The following is an 18,236-nucleotide window of genomic DNA, read 5'->3' as shown; positions in this document are numbered from 1 at the left end:
GCAAACAAAAACTCAAGGAAAACATTAAAAACATGAGATATGGAGCAATCCATAAGAAATTTTATTGAAACTATAGTAGAAGAGATAAACAACTAAAATAAACTAAGTTATAAACTAACTGGCAATGGTCTATCAGACCTTATTCAATGGTCATCTACTTACTAAGATAATCAAATATAATAAATCTTCAAGTTGGTGGCATGCCAACTCCTTGGAAACTCAACTCCATCTAGGGTCTTAAGCTTGTACAAGCCGCGACCAATAACATCCTTCACCTGATACGGACCTTCCCAGTTTGGGGCCACCTTTCCCTTGGGACCAACTCCTGAGGCCTCAGCTTTCCTTAGGACTAAATCCCCTTTTCTGAAGAATCGCTCCTTGACTCGGAGATTATAGTAATAGGAAGCTCATTTTTGGCTCTCAACGATCCTGGCGTTAGCCTCATCTCGGACCTCATCGATCATGTCGAGTGCGACTCTCATTCCTTCCTCATTGGCTTCGGGCTCATACTGCTGGACCCTGGGGGAGGTATGAGTTATCTCAAGTGACACCACGGCTTCAGTTCCGTAAACTAACTGCAACGGGGTTGCTCCGGTGGAGACCTTGCAAGTTGTTCGATATGCCCATAGTATAGGGAGAATCTCTTCAGCCCAAGACCCATGCTCTTTCTCGACTCTTTTCTTTAGTCCATCAAGGATTATCCTATTGGCTACTTCAGCTTGCCCATTGGCTTGAGGGTGGGCAACCGAAGTGAATCGTAGCTCAATGCTATAGTCGTTACAGTATCCTACAAACTCTGTACTGTTGAACTGGGCTCCATTGTCAGTAACCAAGACTCGAGGTATGCCATACCTGCATATGATGTTTTCTCAGAAGAACTGAGCAACTTGCTTCGTGGTTATTTTGGCCAGGGGTTTAGCCTCAATCCACTTGGTAAAGTAGTCAATAGCCACTATCAAAAACTGTAGGAACAATCGGAACTTGGCCCAGCGTTTTATGATACTAATTAAAAGTTCGAACAGAATATTAACCTTAATCGCTACGGCGCAAGCGATTCAAATCCACATCTTCTACTGTATTCCCTGATTCTCCTTGGACGAAGTGTGGCCTTCGATCTCCCAAGGTGTGCCTCTCCTTAAAGTTCCGAAAACCCAAAACCCTAGCTGTCTCCTTGAGAAAAACGTCTGCCTCTCTCAAACTCTAGGATGAATTCGTTTTTTTTTGGTGTTTTTTTTTAGCTTTAGGAGAACGAGAATATATATAGGCTACAGTAGGGATCATGGACCATTAGGTCAGGCCTTCCAATGACATTCCGGGCCAGGCCCAATGTCATTAAATATTAATTCAATCCACTAAAGAATTAATATTTGCACTACCTTTCCTAATTCCGTAAATCAATTATTTAGTTCGGCTCCCATATTAATTGCTTATAAATTCCCTATGTTTAAGATATCGCATGCCCATTAATTAAATTAATTTCTGACAATTAATTTAATCAATATCTTTTATCCTTGATCATCCACTCAACCTTATAATTATGCAAGAACAAATTTGCCTGCAGGACTAAAGCATAATTATCTTTATGAGCTTTCAAGAGGACATCATCACCCGAATATATTTTTCGGACACGGTTTCCTTCTATAGTCTATATCCCACTCTGTATATAATGTCATTGCCCAATACATAAATTCATAATTTAAAATAAATTACTTAATTTATGAGTCAAGACATGTGCATTAAATACAAGTGTCAATCACTATATCCGGATTAAGAACTTAAGCATTAATAACATCATAGAATCTTAGTTCTTTATTGTCAGAATTAAAGAAACAATTATTCTACTATTTTGATCCCGTTCAATATACACAAAGTATACAAGTATTATTCAATAGTCAAGATAAACTATTTCCAAATAATACTTCAGCCGTTCCAGTGGTTTGTCTAACACCACCTCGACTGTGAACCTTTATTATATTATATAAGGAACTCGACAATCTAATCTTCTGCTATCCCATTTGATACTAGATTGTATACAATATATAATATACAGACAATGTGAAAACATGCATTCAAGATACTCAAATAATTGTTATATACTTCAAATGAATATTTCAGTATAACCCTAACAAAAACATCCTTTGAGCACTGGCGAGTGGAAACGGCCCTAGGATATCCATCCCCCACATAGCAAAGGGAATCGGGGAGTTAATGGATGTCAACATCTCTGGGGGCTGGTGCACAACAGGTGCAAATCTCTGACATCGATCGCATCTCTTAACATAATCCTTCGCATCCTTCAGCATATTTGGCCAAAACAACCCAAGGCGAGTAACTTTGTGAGCCAGGGCTCTCCCACCTAGGTGCTGGCCACAAATTCCTTCATGAACCTCTTTCAGGGCTTCCCGGGCCTCATCTAGCCTTAAACACTTCAAATATGGTATAACAAAAGACTTCTTATAGAGAATCCCCTCAATCAGTGCATACTTTAAAGCTCTTACCTGTAGTTTTCGTGCTTCCCCAGCATCAGGTGGTAGGTGTCCAGTTTCAAGATACGATTTGATTTCATCAATCCATGTGGCCTCTGTGTGAATTGGGGCTACCAGCTTGGCATTGATACTTAGGGTTTTCAAAACCTGATAGTAAACACTTCCCGAGCACACCTCATTTTCCGAGGATGCAAACTGGGATAAGGCATCAGACTTTGCATTCTCTTCCTTGGGTATATGTTCTACCAAACATTCTTCAAATTGTGTCATCTGAGCTTTAACAATCCTCAAGTATCTCAGCATTGTTTCTTCTCGTGCCTCAAATTCTCCATTAACCTGTGACACCACAAGCCTTGAGTCCCCATAGACTTTCAGGTTTTTAACCCTTAGGGTTCTCGCCAATCCCAATCCAGCTATAAGGGCCTCATACTCAGCTTCGTTGTTGGTAGTTGGAAAGTCTAACTTGATAGCGTACACGACCGTGAACCCATCCGGGCTTCGGAGCACCAGCCCTGCGCCACTATTTTTTGTTTTTGAAGCTCCGTCAAAAAATAGTAACCAATACTCTTTAGGTTTCTCCTCTTCTTTGGGTTCCTCTACCTTACTCTCCTGCCCCTCGACTTCCTTGTGGTCAATGGTGCATTCAACGAGGAAGTCAGCTAGAGCTTGAGCCTTGATTGCCACCCATGGTTTGTATCGAATTTCGAATTCCCCGAGCTCTACTGCCCATTTGATTAATCTTCCACTAGCCTTCGGGCTATGCATTATGTTCCTAAGGGGTTGTTCTGTCAAGACTTCAATTTTGTGAGCCTGGAAGTAAGGCCTCAGCTTTCTTGAAGCTATAAATATGGCTAAGGCAAACTTCTCAATCACAGATTAGTTGAGCTCTGCTCCATGCAAAATCTTACTAACATAGTAGACGGGTTTCTGGATTTTTCGATATTCACAAACCAAGACCGCACTCAGTGCTTTCTCAGACACAGCCAAGTAGACATATAATGTTTCTCCATCTACAGGCTTTGATAAGAGTGGTGGCTCTGCCATATACTTCTTCAACTGCTCAAAGGCCTCTTGGCTCTCACTTGTCCATTCAAAATCTTTAACTTTCTTCAAAGCCTTAAAGAAGGGCAAGCACTTATCCCCTGACTTCGAGATGAAACTCCCTAGTGCCGCGATTCTTCCTGTTAACTTTTGAACATCCTTTATAGACTTAGGCGGTTCCATATCAAGGATGGCCTTTATCTTGTCGGGGTTGGCCTCAATCCCACATTTTGTGTCCTCGGGACTTCAAAAGCCTCTCTCAGGTGCTCAAGGTGATCAACTTTGTTCAAGTTCTTCACTAGCATATCATCAACATAGACCTCCACGGTTTTTCGAATCAGATGTTTGAACATCTTATTTGCTAGGCGTTGATATGTGGCTCCTGCATTCTTTAAACCAAACGCCATAACCAAATAACGAAAGATACCAAAATCAGTGATGAATGATACCTTAGGAATGTCGTCCTTATTCATTCGGATCTGGTTGTATCCACTAAAGCCATCCATAAAGCTCAACATCTCGTGCCCAGCTGTAGCATCGATCAGAGTATCTATTCTTGGGAGAGGAAAACAATCCTTAGGACAAGCATCATTCAAATCTGTGAAGTCTACACACATCCTCCACTTTCCATTAGCTTTCTTGACCATGACTGGGCTGGCTAGCCATTCTGGGAATGAATTTCCTCTACAAAACCTGCTTCCAAAAGCTTATCGACCTCCTGTTTTATGGCTTCTTGCCTCTCAGGGGCAAAACTTCTCTTCTTTTGTTTTACGGGTTTTCTATCTGGGTTCACATTAAGCGTGTGTGTCATAAAGAGGGGATCAATCCATGGCATATCAGCAGCGGTCCAAGCAAACACATCCTGGTTGTTCCTCAAGCATTTCACAAATTCGGATTTCATATCCTCGGGGAGCTACGCCCCTACATAGGTCACCTTCTCGGGCTCATCCAGATATAGGGATATGGGACTTTGATAAGTGGTATTTATAATCACTTATAGGCCTTCATTTATACTTAAATTGGTTGGTTGTACTTAAGTGTTTAGTGTCTTTTGATGTGTTTTTAGTGTTTTTCTGTGGAGGTCACGAGTTGAGGTGATGAAGTGATTTTCTCTCATTTTAGGTTGTTTTTGGTGCATTAATTGCAAGAATAGAGAATTGTGGATTCGTCACGACTTGGGATTTTGTGGGTACATCTTCTACAAACCCTCACGAGAACACACTCGTCCACTAGAGCTGTCTAGGGGTTTAAAGGGCTTGTTGCATGTGCTAAATGCAACCGTGATCACCTACGGAAGTGGTACTAGAGCGAGGAAGGGCATGCACGCGAGAACGAGCTAAAAAACGAAGAAACGGGCTGCCAGTGGCAGACAGTAGCGCGCCCGCGCTAGATCTTAGCGCGCCCGCGCTAGCTACTGTCCCACTAGCGCGCCTGCGCTAGTTTAGCGCGGCCGCGCCCAGCAGAGTTGTTCCGGGCCGATTTTTGGAGCTTTTCTGATGGATTTTAGCAGCGGTCAAGGCCCGGTTGACTTGGTCAATGTATCTAATTTCTCATGTGTAAAAACCCTAGCCTCACTTGTATCGCAGAATATCGTAATATAGTTTTATCAGTTTTTTCTCTTGTAATCAAGCACATTATCAGTATTGTATTGGATCGTTCTTCGCGAGGAAGTGACAGTTTCGAGCGAGATCGTGAACATCAATTCTGTAACGTTGTGTTCTTATTTATTAATTCAAGCAATTGTTTTATGTTTAATTCTCGTCTTTTATTTATCATGTTTTCATTAGAACCCATGATGTCGATTAGTTCGATTATGAACTAACCGCCTTCATGGGATTCTAATGGATTTATCGATGTAGTCTAGTAAAGAATATTAATTGCTTGATTTTGTGACGTACGTTGATTTTTTTGCATGCGCCGTGCTTATTCTGCTTAGGAGCGTAGCTAACTTCTAAGTTGTTTGTTAATTCTTTCTGAAGCGAGAGTGGATGATTGAATTTAGTACTATGCCATGTAAACAGAGGATTATGTGAATGAAACATAATTTGTGGTAGACTTGAACTATTTTTATCACCCTGTGTAATCACGATAGACGACTTGCTTTTAAACCTCTCTGCTTACACTACCGCTATAGAGATATAGGGTCTGAGCTTTGTTGGTGTCCATGAGATTTCTGTCTTAATTGTTGATTTTGATTGGTATGATATGTGTGCAACGAGAGTTGGCATGTATTACTTTCGTGTTGTCTGATTAGGATCAACAGTCACATGTTAATCAGTAATTTCAATTCTAGATGAATTCGATAATGAAGTTAGAATCCCATGTGTTTTACTATTCTGATTTTGATTAGTAAATTTAGTTATTAGTATAAAAGAACACATCCTTGTTAATTGTCTTAGCAGTGAAAATTACTCATACATTGTTGCATAGGTGCGTATTCTTAATTCACCAGTCTCTGTGGGATCGAACTTAATATATTACTTGTGATCACGTGCGCTTGCGTGTAGATTTTTGCGAACAAGTTTTTGGCGCCGCTGTCGGGGACTCGGTGTTAATTAATTAGTTTATGTACTTGTCATCAGTGTGCATTAAAATTCACTGACTAGGATTCTATTCTTTTCTCACTTTTCTTCTTTTCTTTATTTCAGGTACTTGGGTCGCGTTTATGCTAACACGTTCTAAAGCTTGTAAGGAAGCAATTGATTCATCTTCTTCTTCTGATTCTGAAACAATGACAGAACCTGAAGCACAACCAGACAGTAAGGCATTGAAGGATTTCTCTATGCCAAAGATCGATGATATTCAGTCGAGCATTGTCAGGCCAGCAATTCAGGCCACCACTTTCGAGATCAAACCGAGCACTATTCAGATGGTACAAAACTCACTGCAGTTTGGGGGTTCTCCGACTGAGGATCCTAATATGCATATTCGGGATTTCATTGAAATCTGCGACACTTTCAAGTTCGATGGTGTTACTGAAGATGCCATCAAATTGAGGCTGTTCCCATTTTCTCTGAAAGATAAAGCTAAGGGATGGTTGCATTCTCTTCCTGCAGGATCTATTACGACATGGGAGGATCTGGCTCAAAAATTTCTTATTAAGTTCTTCCCTATGGCCAAAACAGCTGCAATTAGGAATGCTATCACTCAATTCTCTCAGCTATCTGGTGAAACTTTATGTGAAGCGTGGGAACGCTACAAGGAGATGCTTCGAAAGTGCCCACATCATGGGATGCCTGATTGGATGGTGATTAATTGCTTCTATAATGGCTTGGGACCTCAATCGAGGCCAATGCTCGATGCAGCATCAGGTGGAGCTCTATGGGCTAAGAACTATGATGAGGCTTATGAGTTGATCGAGATGATGGCTGCGAACGAATATCAGAATCCTACTCAGCGTTTTCATCAGGGCAAGGCAACAAGAATTCTAGATGTTGATGCTACTACAGCCTTGATTGCTCAACTTAAGGCTCTTACTATGAAGGTGGATTCCTTAGCTAACTTGGGAGTTCAGCCACCGCCTATTGCTTGCGAGCTTTGTGCGGGTGCACATTCTTCTGATCAGTGTGCTATATCTAGTGAATCCGCTCAGTTTGTGAGCTATTTTCAGAGATCTCCGCAGCCAGCTCAGGCTACTTATCACCCGATTAATCAGAATCATCCAACTTTTGGCTGGAGCAACAATCAGAACTTCATGCCACACCCGCAACATCAATTTCAGCAGCAAGGAGCTAGACCTTTCAATCCTTCTGGTTTTCAACAACAGTTTGCACCGAAGCAGCAATTTCATCCATCCGGATTCCAGCAACAAAATCAAGGGGTGGCTGGACAGTCTTCCAATGAAAGATCTGAATTTAAAGAATTGAGGTTAATGTTTAAAAGCCAAGCGGTGTCAATCAAGACTTTGGAGAACCATATTGGGCAGATTGCTAACGCGTTGATTAACAGACCACAAGGAACACTTCCTAGTGATACCGAGGCCACTCCAGGTAGGAAAGAGGTGAAGGAACAGGTACAGGCTATCACCTTGAGGTCCGGAAGGGTTATGAAGGAGAAAGAGTCAGCAACAGAGCATAACAAGGATGAGAGTGATCAACAGGTTGAAACACCCGTGCTCTCATCTAAGTCTGGTAGTGGAAAAACTGTTGTTGACACTGACAAGAATGAAATCAACAAGGAAGCAAGCAAGGAATCAGCCGAGAAGTCTAGTCCCAAAGCTGATATTGGGGTCAAGCAAGTATATCCACCTCCCCCTTTTCCGAAGAGACTACAAAAGCATAAGCTCGACAAGCAATTCGCTAAATTTCTAGAGGTTTTCAAGAAATTACAAATCAACATACCTTTTGCGGAGGCTCTAGAACAAATGCCGAGTTATGCTAAATTCATGAAAGGTATTCTATCTCGGAAACTCAAACTTGAGGAATTGGAGACTGTGGCTTTGACCGAGGAGTGTAGTGCTGTGCTGCAGCAGAAATTACCTCCGAAACTCAAGGATCCGGGGAGTTTCACAATACCGTGTACCATTGGACCATTGTCATTCGACAAGTGTTTATGTGACTTGGGAGCTAGCATTAATCTGATGCCATTATCTGTCTTCAAGAAACTTGGTTTGCCGGAGCCAAAACCTACAACCATGTACTTACAACTGGCTGATCGGTCCATCACATACCCGAGAGGTATAGTGGAAGATGTCTTGGTTAAGGTGGATAAGCTCATCTTCCCTGCTGATTTTGTCATTCTAGACTTCGAGGAGGATGAGAAGATTCCCATTATCTTGGGAAGGCCATTCTTAGCTAAAGGCCAAACTTTGATCGATGTGCAAAAAGGAGAGCTTACAATGAGAGTTCAAGATCAGAGTGTCACTTTTAAAGTGTTCAACGCAATGAAATTTCCAACTGACGAAGAAGAATGCTTTAAGATGGAGCCAATAGAAGCTGCAGCTCATTCAAAAATTGACCAGAGGCTGAAAACTGACATCTTGGAAAAGGTTCTAACATGTGAAGCTGAATTCGGAGATGAAGAGGAAGCAGAGAAACTTCAGTTCTTGAATGCATCCCCATGGAAAAGGAGGTTCGATATGCCATTCGAGTCTCGTGGATTAGTAGAGTTTAAAAATTTTCAGGAGCATCTTAAACCATCTATTGAAGAAGCTCCTAATCTCGAACTCAAACTACCACCGGATCTCTTAAGTGAGGTGCAGTTTAGAAGGTTGTCACGGCGCATAGATGACATGCATGACATTCACCGCCGTTTTGCAGAGAATTTGACTCAGGCTCTTGGGAGTGCTTTTCGAGCCATTGGTGTTGAGGTTGATTGGCCAGTGTTTGGAGATGGCATGGTGTCTCAACCGCCTGATCCTCCACCCGAGGAGGGTGATCCTCCCGACTTCTAGGTACATTCGATCCTTTTTACCGCTTTCAATGGGGACATTGAAAATTTTAAGTTTGGGGGTGGTAATCTAAGGAAGAGCATGTTATTGTAATTTTGTTTATTATTGCATGTGTTAGTTAGTTCATGTAGTTCACGTTTTTTTATTTTGTTTTGATTATTTCTCACGTTTTTTTTCTATTTTTCTCAATTTTTTTATTTTACATGTTTAGTAGTAATTGTTGTAGTTAGTATCACGAGCATTTGCATGAATTATGAAGTATAAGCCAAGTTAATTGCCTATGATGAGTTATGTGCGTAGTTCTTGATTAGTAGTTTCAATTGCAATGCTAGGTTAATACTTGGAAATTGCTTGTGTTGGAAATTGTAATTCACATATGTTCTTGAGATAGGATTTAGACGAAATTCCTTGAATTCTAGGATTGAATTGAGCACCCTTCAGCTTAGGTCTGTAAATCTTAAGTTTGGGGGAACTGAGGAGTAGATATACCTTTCTTTAAAAAAAAAAAAAGAAATAGTAGTAAATAAAATTCACTAGAAAAATAAGTGGTAAAATTAACTAGGTTGGGCTCATTAGTACTCGAGTAATTAAGTCTGAGGGGACTTTGTGCCTAACAACCTAAAGCCCTTCGTGGTTTGGGATTGTTGACCCAACGCTCGCTACATGGGTACTAGTGGATAAATCTTTAGGGATCTCAACCATTGCACGGTTAAATAAACCACTAGAATAAAGTGAATAATTGGTGTGTGAAGTCTTGTGGTGTTCGTAACGCATTTACACTGCGAAGCGCTCTGACCTTAGACCGAGCAATTAATCACCAATAAAAAGAAAAAAAAATATAGTGAATAAAATAGAAGGGTGTGGACATTCTTTGGGACCTTGGCTTTTAGTTGGACTTGAGTGACGGGGTGTTAGTTTTAAACTTTTACGATTCTTGATTGGGATTCTGTGGGAGTAGTAGTTTTTATCTTTTCTCAATAAAAGAGCATGCTTGCACACACTGGCACTCCACACTTGTAAATAGAAGAGTATTTGACTTAGTAGCGAGAGAAGTGAAATTCGAGTACATTAGCACAATCTGAGGTATTATAATTGGCAAGGCAATTACTTCATAGTTCACTCATTCATCACGTAGTTGCATTCATGCATTGCATTGTATTATTGTATAGTGTCGTTGACGCTTGAGGACAAGCATCAGTTTAAGTTTGGGGGTGTGATAAGTGGTATTTATACACACTTATAGGCCTTCATTTCTACTTAAATTGGTTGGTTGTACTTAAGTGTTTAGTGTCTTTTGATGTGTTTTTAGTGTTTTTCTGTGCAGGTCACGATTTGAGGTGATGAAGTGATTTTCTCTCATTTTAGGTTGTTTTTGGTGCATTAATTGCAAGAATAGAGAATTGTGGATTCATCACGACTTGGGATTTTGTGGGTACATCTTCTATAAACCCTCACGAGAACACACTCGTCCACTAGAGCTGTCTAGGGGTTTAAAGGGCTTGTTGCATGTGCTAAATGCAACCGTGATCACCTACGGAAGTGGTACTAGAGCGAGGAAGGGCATGCACGCGAGAACGAGCTAAAAAACGAAGAAACGGGCTGCCAGTGGCAGACAGTAGCGCGCCCGCGCTAGATCTTAGCGCGCCCGCGCTAGCTACTGTCCCACTAGCGCGCCTGCGCTAGTTTAGCGCGGCCGCGCTCAGCAGAGTTGTTCCGGGCCGATTTTTGGAGCTTTTCTGATGGATTTTAGCAGCGGTCAAGACCCGGTTGACTTGGTCAATGTATCTAATTTCTCATGTGTAAAAACCCTAGCCTCACTTGTATCGTAGAATATCGTAATATAGTTTTATCAGTTTTTTCTCTTGTAATCAAGCACATTATCAGTATTGTATTGGATCGTTCTTCGCGAGGAAGTGACAGTTTCGAACGAGATCGTGAACATCAATTCTGTAACGTTGTGCTCTTATTTATTAATTCAAGCAATTGTTTTATGTTTAATTCTCGTCTTTTATTTATCATGTTTTCATTAGAACCCATGATGTCGATTAGTTCGATTATGAACTAACCGCCTTCATGGGATTCTAATGGATTTATCGATGTAGTCTAGTAAAGAATATTAATTGCTTGATTTTGTGACGTACGTTGATTTCTTTGCATGCGCCGTGCTTATTCTGCTTAGGAGCGTAGCTAACTTCTAAGTTGTTTGTTAATTCTTTCTGAAGCGAGAGTGGATGATTGAATTTAGAACTATGCCATGTAAACAGAGGATTATGTGAATGAAACATAATTTGTGGTAGACTTGAACTATTTTTATCACCCTGTGTAATCACGATAGACGACTTGCTTTTAAACCTCTCTGCTTACACTACCGCTATAGAGATATAGGGTCTGAGCTTTGTTGGTGTCCATGAGATTTCTGTCTTAATTATGGATTTTGATTGGTATGATATGTGTGCAACGAGAGTTGGCATGTATTACTTTCGTGTTGTCTGATTAGGATCAACAGTCACATGTTAATCAGTAATTTCAATTCTAGATGAATTCGATAATGAAGTTAGAATCCCATGTGTTTTCCTATTCTGATTTTGATTAGTAAATTTAGTTATTAGTATAAAAGAACACATCCTTGTTAATTGTCTTAGCAGTGAAAATTACTCATACATTGTTGCATAGGTGCGTATTCTTAATTCACCAGTCTCTGTGGGATCGAACTTAATATATTACTTGTGATCACGTGCGCTTGCGTGTAGATTTTTGCGAACAGACTTCTCGGACATCTAGGTCCTCAATTGGGAGAACCTACCCCCCGGTCCCTCCAGATTTCAGAGCCCCCACATAACAACTTCTAGCCATTTTTTGATCTCCTATTTCTTCTCCCACTCCGTTCTTGGTAGGGAATTTGATCTTCAAGTGGTAGGTGGATGGGATTGCTTTAAAAGCATGTATCGCTGTCCTCCCAAAGGTAGCATTGTAGGTTGATGCAGCCTTGACGACCAAGAATTCAACATACATGTGGCCTGTTTAGGCTCGGTGCCCATTGCCACGGGTAGTTGGATCATACCTTCAATCTTTTATCTCCACGTTATTAAAACCATATATAGGCATATCTGAAGGTGTCAATTGTGAATCAGAATATCCCATCTTCTCATATGAATCATGAAATAAGATATCTACTGAGGCTCCACTGTCAACGAGTACCCTTTTTACAGAAGAGTTTCCAATCACCGGGGTGATTACCAAAGGATCATCATGGGGAAATTTAACTCTGTCAAGATCTAAATTGTCGAATGCTAGAGCAAACTCAATTTTTGCCCTCTTCGGGGGCTCTCTAACAATGCACATCACTTCACGAGCATAAGCTTTTCGTGAGTTACTAGATAGGCCTGCTGCGGTCGGTCCTCCAGAGATTACATTGATCACAGGCCCTCTAGGCTGATTTCTCTTATCCCTATCATCGTTGTCTTTTCCACGATTATCATTGTCACGGGGATTCCTATCTGTATCTCTAGTATACCTGGACAACTTGCCTTTCTGGATCAAAAACTTAATCTCATCCTTCAACTGCCGACAATCATCGGTCTTATGTCCACTATCCTTATGAAACCTGCAGTACAACTTGTTTCTCTTTTCGGGGTTAGTCCTAATAGGCTTCGGCCATCGAACACTTCCGTCTTTCTCAATTTCCATCAGGATCTGACTCCTAGGGGCATTCAGCCTTGCATACTCAGTGAACCTCGGTCCTGCTCTCTTTTTGGTCGGGGACTTATCACTATCCCCTGTCTTTGAATACTTACTATCCGTGTTGTACTCGGTGTCGTTTCCACGTTTCTTTGGGTTCCAGGTCGGTCCCTGGTTATTCTGGGATTTCTTTAGGCTTTCCTCAGCCTTGATATACTTCCCGGCCCTCTCCTGGAGCTCATTCAGGTTTTCAGGGGCCCTCTTGGCTAGTGATCGGCGGAAATTATCATCCGTGGTTCCTTGCTATAGGGCAATCATTGCTACTTTCTGGTCTAAATCCGGGACCTTGAGAGCGCCTCCTTAGTGAACCTATTCATATAGTCTCTGAGGGATTCGTTGTTGCCTTGGTGTAGGTTCATCAGCGAGGCTGAACTCTTAGCGTGGGTCTTACTCCCAATAAACTGGCCTATGAAAGCTCGGCTCAAATCTCCAAATGAGGATATAGAGTTAGGGGGTAGTCGACTATACCAGTGTTGTGTCATCCCACTCAAGGTTTGGGGAAAGGCTCGACACTTAATGGCCTCCGTGACTGGTTGCAACAGCAATGCATTCATGAAGGTTCGTACATGATTCGCGGGGTCACCCATTCCATCATACGCCTTAATTGTGGGCAACTTGAACTTCCGAGAAATCCTTGCTGCGATGATCTCCTCGGTGAATGGGGGGATCGGGTAATCTGGATCACCTGCAGCCAACAAGTGAATTTTATTTCAGTCTGTTGCTGAGGTTCGGGCGGTGGCTGCCTGGTCTGGTGTGCCGCCCTGTCTCTTTTCAACTGAGATATCTCCTGTTCATAAGCTCGAATCCTGGCTTCGTACTCCTGGTCCGTGGGTCGATGGGACTCGGGGTTGTTCTGCCTAGTGATGTGCTCGGAGCCTCGGCTCTGATTTCCATCTCTCCTTCTTCGTGGGAGAATATCATAGTCCCTCTCTGAATCTTCAGAGGAGTCGTCCGTATAAACAACATACTCATCTGTTGGTCCTCTTGTGGTCGTCACAACGGTTGAGTAATGAGTCCCAAAATCAGTGGCTGTGGCCACAACATTAGTCATAGGGGGCAGCGTGCCAAAAATCATAGGAATCGAGGTTTGAGCAGCGGTGGTTGTGCCACTGCTAGCAAGGGTCAACGTGACTGGTGGTGTGGTGGTGACAGGATTCGAGGTTCCAGCGGTGACCTGAGAAGAGGGTGGATTCTGGGTTGCAGTGTTGTCTCCGTTTGAAGGAGCATGAATTTCTGAGCGTAATCTGGTGGACACCATGGTTGTTGTCTTTTTCCCACATACGACGCCAAATGTTATGGATTAAAAATCGAGGGGTGAGCTTCGTGCTTTTTGACTGATCTCGCGAGTCGGAACTCAGACGGGTCCTCACGAGGTGCCTATGTATCTTCAGCGGGGTGAAGAATCAAGTTAAAAAATGTAGTTCTATTTTGGGGGGGGGGGTTGAGCCCTTTATATAGATGTCTCAGGGTTAGAGTTTGATTAGAAATAGGATCCCTGGTGTTAGAGTCCTACTAGAAATAGGTATTTGGGTCAAAGATAGGATAAGACTGATCCCTGATCCTTATCTTGAGCTACTGGAGGTTATCTAGGACTCTAGATAGTTATCCACGAAATTCAGAGTTCTTGTAGGACTCTCGGAGTCCTGGACTCATCAGTCAGACTCCTAGTAGGATTAGGATTCGAATTCTGGGTCCTGGCCGGGCTGGGGGCTCGAGCCTTGAGATTGGGCAGCCCACGTTTCCCAAACGTGGATGCCCAACGGGCTTTTCATAACCTCAATCTGCTAGTTACAAATTTTGGGTGTTAAACCCAGAATCCGGGCCTTTATACTCAGGCCTCTAATCAGACCCGGGCTCAAAATAACCCAACAATTTTTAGGGCCAATTTCAGACCCATATCACTTCTTTTCTTCCAGTTGAGGTGTTTCAACAATTAAAGCTCTCGAGTTCCCAAGTGTTTTACCCCAGCCATATCTCTGCTTAGTCTGAAATTGTTCAAGTTCATAAGTTCTTAAAACCCCGTAGAGTTTCTCCAGAGATATCTCATGTAGATCTCTGCTTTCCCTGATTGCAGTGATTCTGTGTTCCACATGTTCAGGAAGTGTTAAGAGAAACTTCAGATTCATTTCTTTGTTGTCATAGTATTTCCCATTCAGATTCAAATTATTGATCAAATTATTATATCTGATAAACACTTCTGAAATCCCATCTCCGGGATCTGAACCAAACTGTTCATACTGAGCCATCAGTATTTCTTTCTTGTTTTCCCTAACTTCTTCTGAGCCTTCGTTTATGATCTCTAGTGTGTCCCAGATTTGCTTTGCATTTGTACAGTTCACAACGGCATTGTACATGACATGGTCTAGAGATTCAACCAAGATTAGTTGAATAGCATCATCTAAATTCATTAGCTCATTTTCTTCATCAGTATACTCAGAGAGTTCTTTTGGAACAGTTTTATGAGGAATTACCACACCATCTACTTCGTGTGATAATATGACATTTGTCGGAGTAGTAACACATTTGTTCAATATCCCAATATATTTTATATTGGCAGTTCGAAGGAATAATAACATGTGTCTCTTCCATAAGCCAAAGTGTTCTTTGTTGAATGGTGGGATTTTAATGCTACTAATCTTTTGTGTACTCATTTTGAAGATTTGAAAGTGTATAGTGTTTGGATGAGATATAGAACTTGAAAGAAAAATAATATTAAATTAAAATTAATTTTTAGAATAAAATTAATTCGAATAAAATATTATTTGGACGTTTCAGAGTGTGTATAGGATCTAACACGGTATATTCGTATAACCGCTTCGATGCCAATTGTTAGGTCCGGAAGCGATTGTAGAAGGGGGGGTTGAATACAATCGTCACAAAATAATCGCGGAAGTAAATCTGATTGGAATATAATTTTTTAATCAGATTTTAATTAATTAATATAACAATGTTTGAAGTCGTTATATAATTAAATGGGTTCAGTTTTAATGTCCACTAATGTTCGTAGAATAAATTCGACATGGTATATTGTAGATTAGTGATTAAAACAACCGGTAACAAAGCACAGTAAAACTGTGGATATAACAATAGCAAGTTTTAGCAAAACTTGAAAGCTTTTACAAGTGCTTGTGTTTGTCAAAGTGAATGAACACTTAGAAATGAAGAATGGTGGCCATATTTATAGGCAAAACCATTTGAACCACTAAGACAACTAAGGCTTAGACAATTAAAGAAAGACATGACAAAGTATGGCAAGCTAGGACAAACTAGTAGCTTTGTCACAACAATACAAGACAAGGTAAGACAACTAAAAGCTAAGCATGACAACTTTAGTACTTGTCATGATAAAGTAAAGAAGGGAAAGACAAAAGAAAGCAAGGTAAGACAAAGAGAAACAAGGCATGGCATGTCTTTGCTCCATTCGATGGGTGCATGTAGAAAGACAAGGCTTGTCTTTGTCTTGGAGTATTTTTGGCTTGCTTTTCCAAAGTACATGTGCTTTGTCTTGGCATGTGATGAGAAATAAGGTCGGACAAAGCATTTAAATGTCTTGGAGTATCTTTAAAGGAGCTAGACAAAGCAATTGTTTGTCTAACTAATATTGTAGTGCTTTAAAGTGATTTGTTTACTAAATAATAAATAGAATATAATCCACTTAATTAAACTAGTTGAATATATTCATTAGATAAATTAATTCGAGAGTGAATTAATTTACTAAATAAAATATAAAACTAATATAATTATATTAGAAGTGAATATATATAATCTATTTAATATTTAATCACTTTCCTTCTTTAGCAGAGCTTCTGTCTTCTTTGAAACTTTAATATCTTCATCTTGAATTGTCAGTCGATTGAACTACCACCTTTGTTTGATGTAGAATATTTAATCCGAGTAGCTGACACACAAATGTACTGTCTGGTTCATCTGTATCTAGCTAAATAAAATATTCTTCGTCATTTAAAACAATTAAGCTGTGGCTTGTTCGTCGAGTCTTCGTCTTGTAAGTTCAACTTCATAAATTGGAATCATCTGAATAAATAAAGTATAGAAACTTTATACCTTCTAAATTCCTGGACGTGCCACAAAAGATTATTTGTGCACTGAGGCTTGAACATATTAATGAACTTCTTTCAGTGGTGTGCAGCAGCATCCTGGAATTCTTCTGACATAAAATTCCGAGAAATCATTTGACGTTCTTCGTACGGATTCCGGTGACTTGCTATTTACTGAGCTTTCTTATCTGAGTTGAGTTGTACCTCTTTAAATACAAATAGGCTAAACATATGCCTTTCAAGTCATATCTTGTATATTTATTGTTAGTGACCTTACATCCTTAATTAATGATAAAGTGATAACTTATTTTCTTTCACTTATTATTTGCTATCTTGTCATAAAAAAATTATAATATTATGTTATATTTATGTGTGTCAATATTAATGTTGATTAGAATTTGTGTTTCTTTTATTTTTAGTGATTATGTCGAATCTTACAAAATTGGAGTTCAACGCACTTGATGTCACCGGAAAAAATTATTTGACATGGATCTTGGATGCGGAAATCCATCTAAGTGCTATGGGCCTTGGTAACACAATAAAAGAGGGAAATAAGGCCTCCGAGCAAGATAAGGCAAAGGCTATGATATTTCTCCATCATCACCTTGATGAAGGATTGAAAACTGAATATCTGACTATTAAAGATCCATCAACTCTTTGGAAGGATCTCAAAGAAAGATATGACCACCAAAAAACGGTGATACTTCCTAAAGCTCGCTATGATTGGCTACACTTGCGATTGCAAGATTATAAAACTGTGAGCGAGTATAACTCTGCCATGTTTAAAATTACATCTCAATTGAAATTATGTGGGGAGAATATCACCGATAAAGATATGTTGGAAAAAACATATTCCACTTTTCATGCCAATAATATGCTCTTGCAGCAACAATATCGTGAACGTGGATTCACGAAATACTCTGAGCTGATTTCTGTCTTGCTTCTTGCTGAACAAAATAATGAACTTTTGCTGAAAAATCATCAAGTACGTCCAACTGGCTCAACACCATTCCCTGAGGTGAATGCGGTGACTAATAATGAATATAGAGATAATAAATCATTTGGACGTGGACGTGGGCATGGATATGGACGTGGACGTGCGCGTGGACGTGCACGTGGTCATGGTTTTGGGTGTGGTAGAGGCCGTAATCAACAAAATCCCCCCAACTTTAAAAGAAAGCAGTACTACCAAAAACGAACAACAAATGAGGGGCAACCCGAGGGAAGTAGGATGGTTAGAAGGGGTGAAAGTACTTGTAGTCGTTGTGGAATGAATGGTCATTGGAGAAGTACATGTCGTACCTCCAAGCACACTTTGCTGACCTATATCAAGCATCTTTGAAAAATGTTGAAACTAATTTCACCGAACAGAATGATCCCTTGGGGATCGCTCCTCTTGAAGAACATCTTGGAAGTGATGATCAAGTTGATCCTTCGGCTTTTACTCACATGGAAGTCGGTGATTTCTTTGAAGATGTTGATGTGAATATGCCTAAATTTGATGGTGATGAGCCCAAGAATAATTAA

General features: G+C 40.5%; 2 protein-coding genes and 1 non-coding gene across 3 annotated transcripts; 1 reads left to right on the top strand and 2 right to left on the bottom strand.

Moving 5' to 3' along the window:
- Positions 1-407: 407 nt before the first annotated feature.
- LOC108203390 (uncharacterized) lies at positions 408-3,710 on the bottom strand. The gene is made up of 3 exons (XM_064089873.1): positions 3,438-3,710; positions 2,122-3,347; positions 408-852 (listed from the first exon to the last, which is right to left on the bottom strand). Exons 1-3 carry the CDS (start codon positions 3,708-3,710, stop codon positions 408-410), a joined length of 1,944 nt encoding a protein of 647 aa, XP_063945943.1.
- A 2,944-nt stretch (positions 3,711-6,654) lies between these two features.
- On the bottom strand, positions 6,655-6,761 carry LOC135151896 (small nucleolar RNA R71). Its single transcript, XR_010290803.1, has one exon. It is a non-coding gene; the product is annotated as a small nucleolar RNA R71 (small nucleolar RNA).
- Positions 6,762-17,133: 10,372 nt separating this feature from the next.
- On the top strand, positions 17,134-18,236 carry LOC108203393 (uncharacterized). Its single transcript, XM_017372307.1, has 2 exons — positions 17,134-17,943; positions 18,081-18,236. The coding sequence occupies exons 1-2, from the start codon at positions 17,134-17,136 to the stop codon at positions 18,234-18,236; spliced, it is 966 nt and encodes a 321-aa protein (XP_017227796.1).

Source organism: Daucus carota, chromosome 3 (genome assembly GCF_001625215.2).
Source record: "Daucus carota subsp. sativus chromosome 3, DH1 v3.0, whole genome shotgun sequence".
Classification (NCBI taxonomy): domain Eukaryota; kingdom Viridiplantae; phylum Streptophyta; class Magnoliopsida; order Apiales; family Apiaceae; genus Daucus; species Daucus carota.
The sequence above is the reverse complement of the archived record's forward strand: the minus strand, read 5'-3'. Positions and strand labels throughout refer to the sequence as shown.

What these genes read in the sequence shown, in the direction of transcription:
- LOC108203390 (XM_064089873.1), bottom strand. Translation starts at nt 3,710, where the DNA reads ATGGAACCGCCTAAGTCTATAAAGGATGTTCAAAAGTTAACAGGAAGA. An exon ending in AAGCACTGAGTGCGGTCTTG is followed by an intron (nt 3,348 to 3,437) that starts GTTTGTGAATAT and finishes GTGATTGAGAAG; the next exon opens with TTTGCCTTAGCCATATTTAT. An exon ending in CAAAGGATGTTTTTGTTAGG is followed by an intron (nt 853 to 2,121) that starts GTTATACTGAAA and finishes CATCATATGCAG; the next exon opens with GTATGGCATACCTCGAGTCT.
- LOC108203393 (XM_017372307.1), top strand. Translation starts at nt 17,134, where the DNA reads ATGTCGAATCTTACAAAATTGGAGTTCAACGCACTTGATGTCACCGGA. An exon ending in AACCCGAGGGAAGTAGGATG is followed by an intron (nt 17,944 to 18,080) that starts GTTAGAAGGGGT and finishes TTCACCGAACAG; the next exon opens with AATGATCCCTTGGGGATCGC.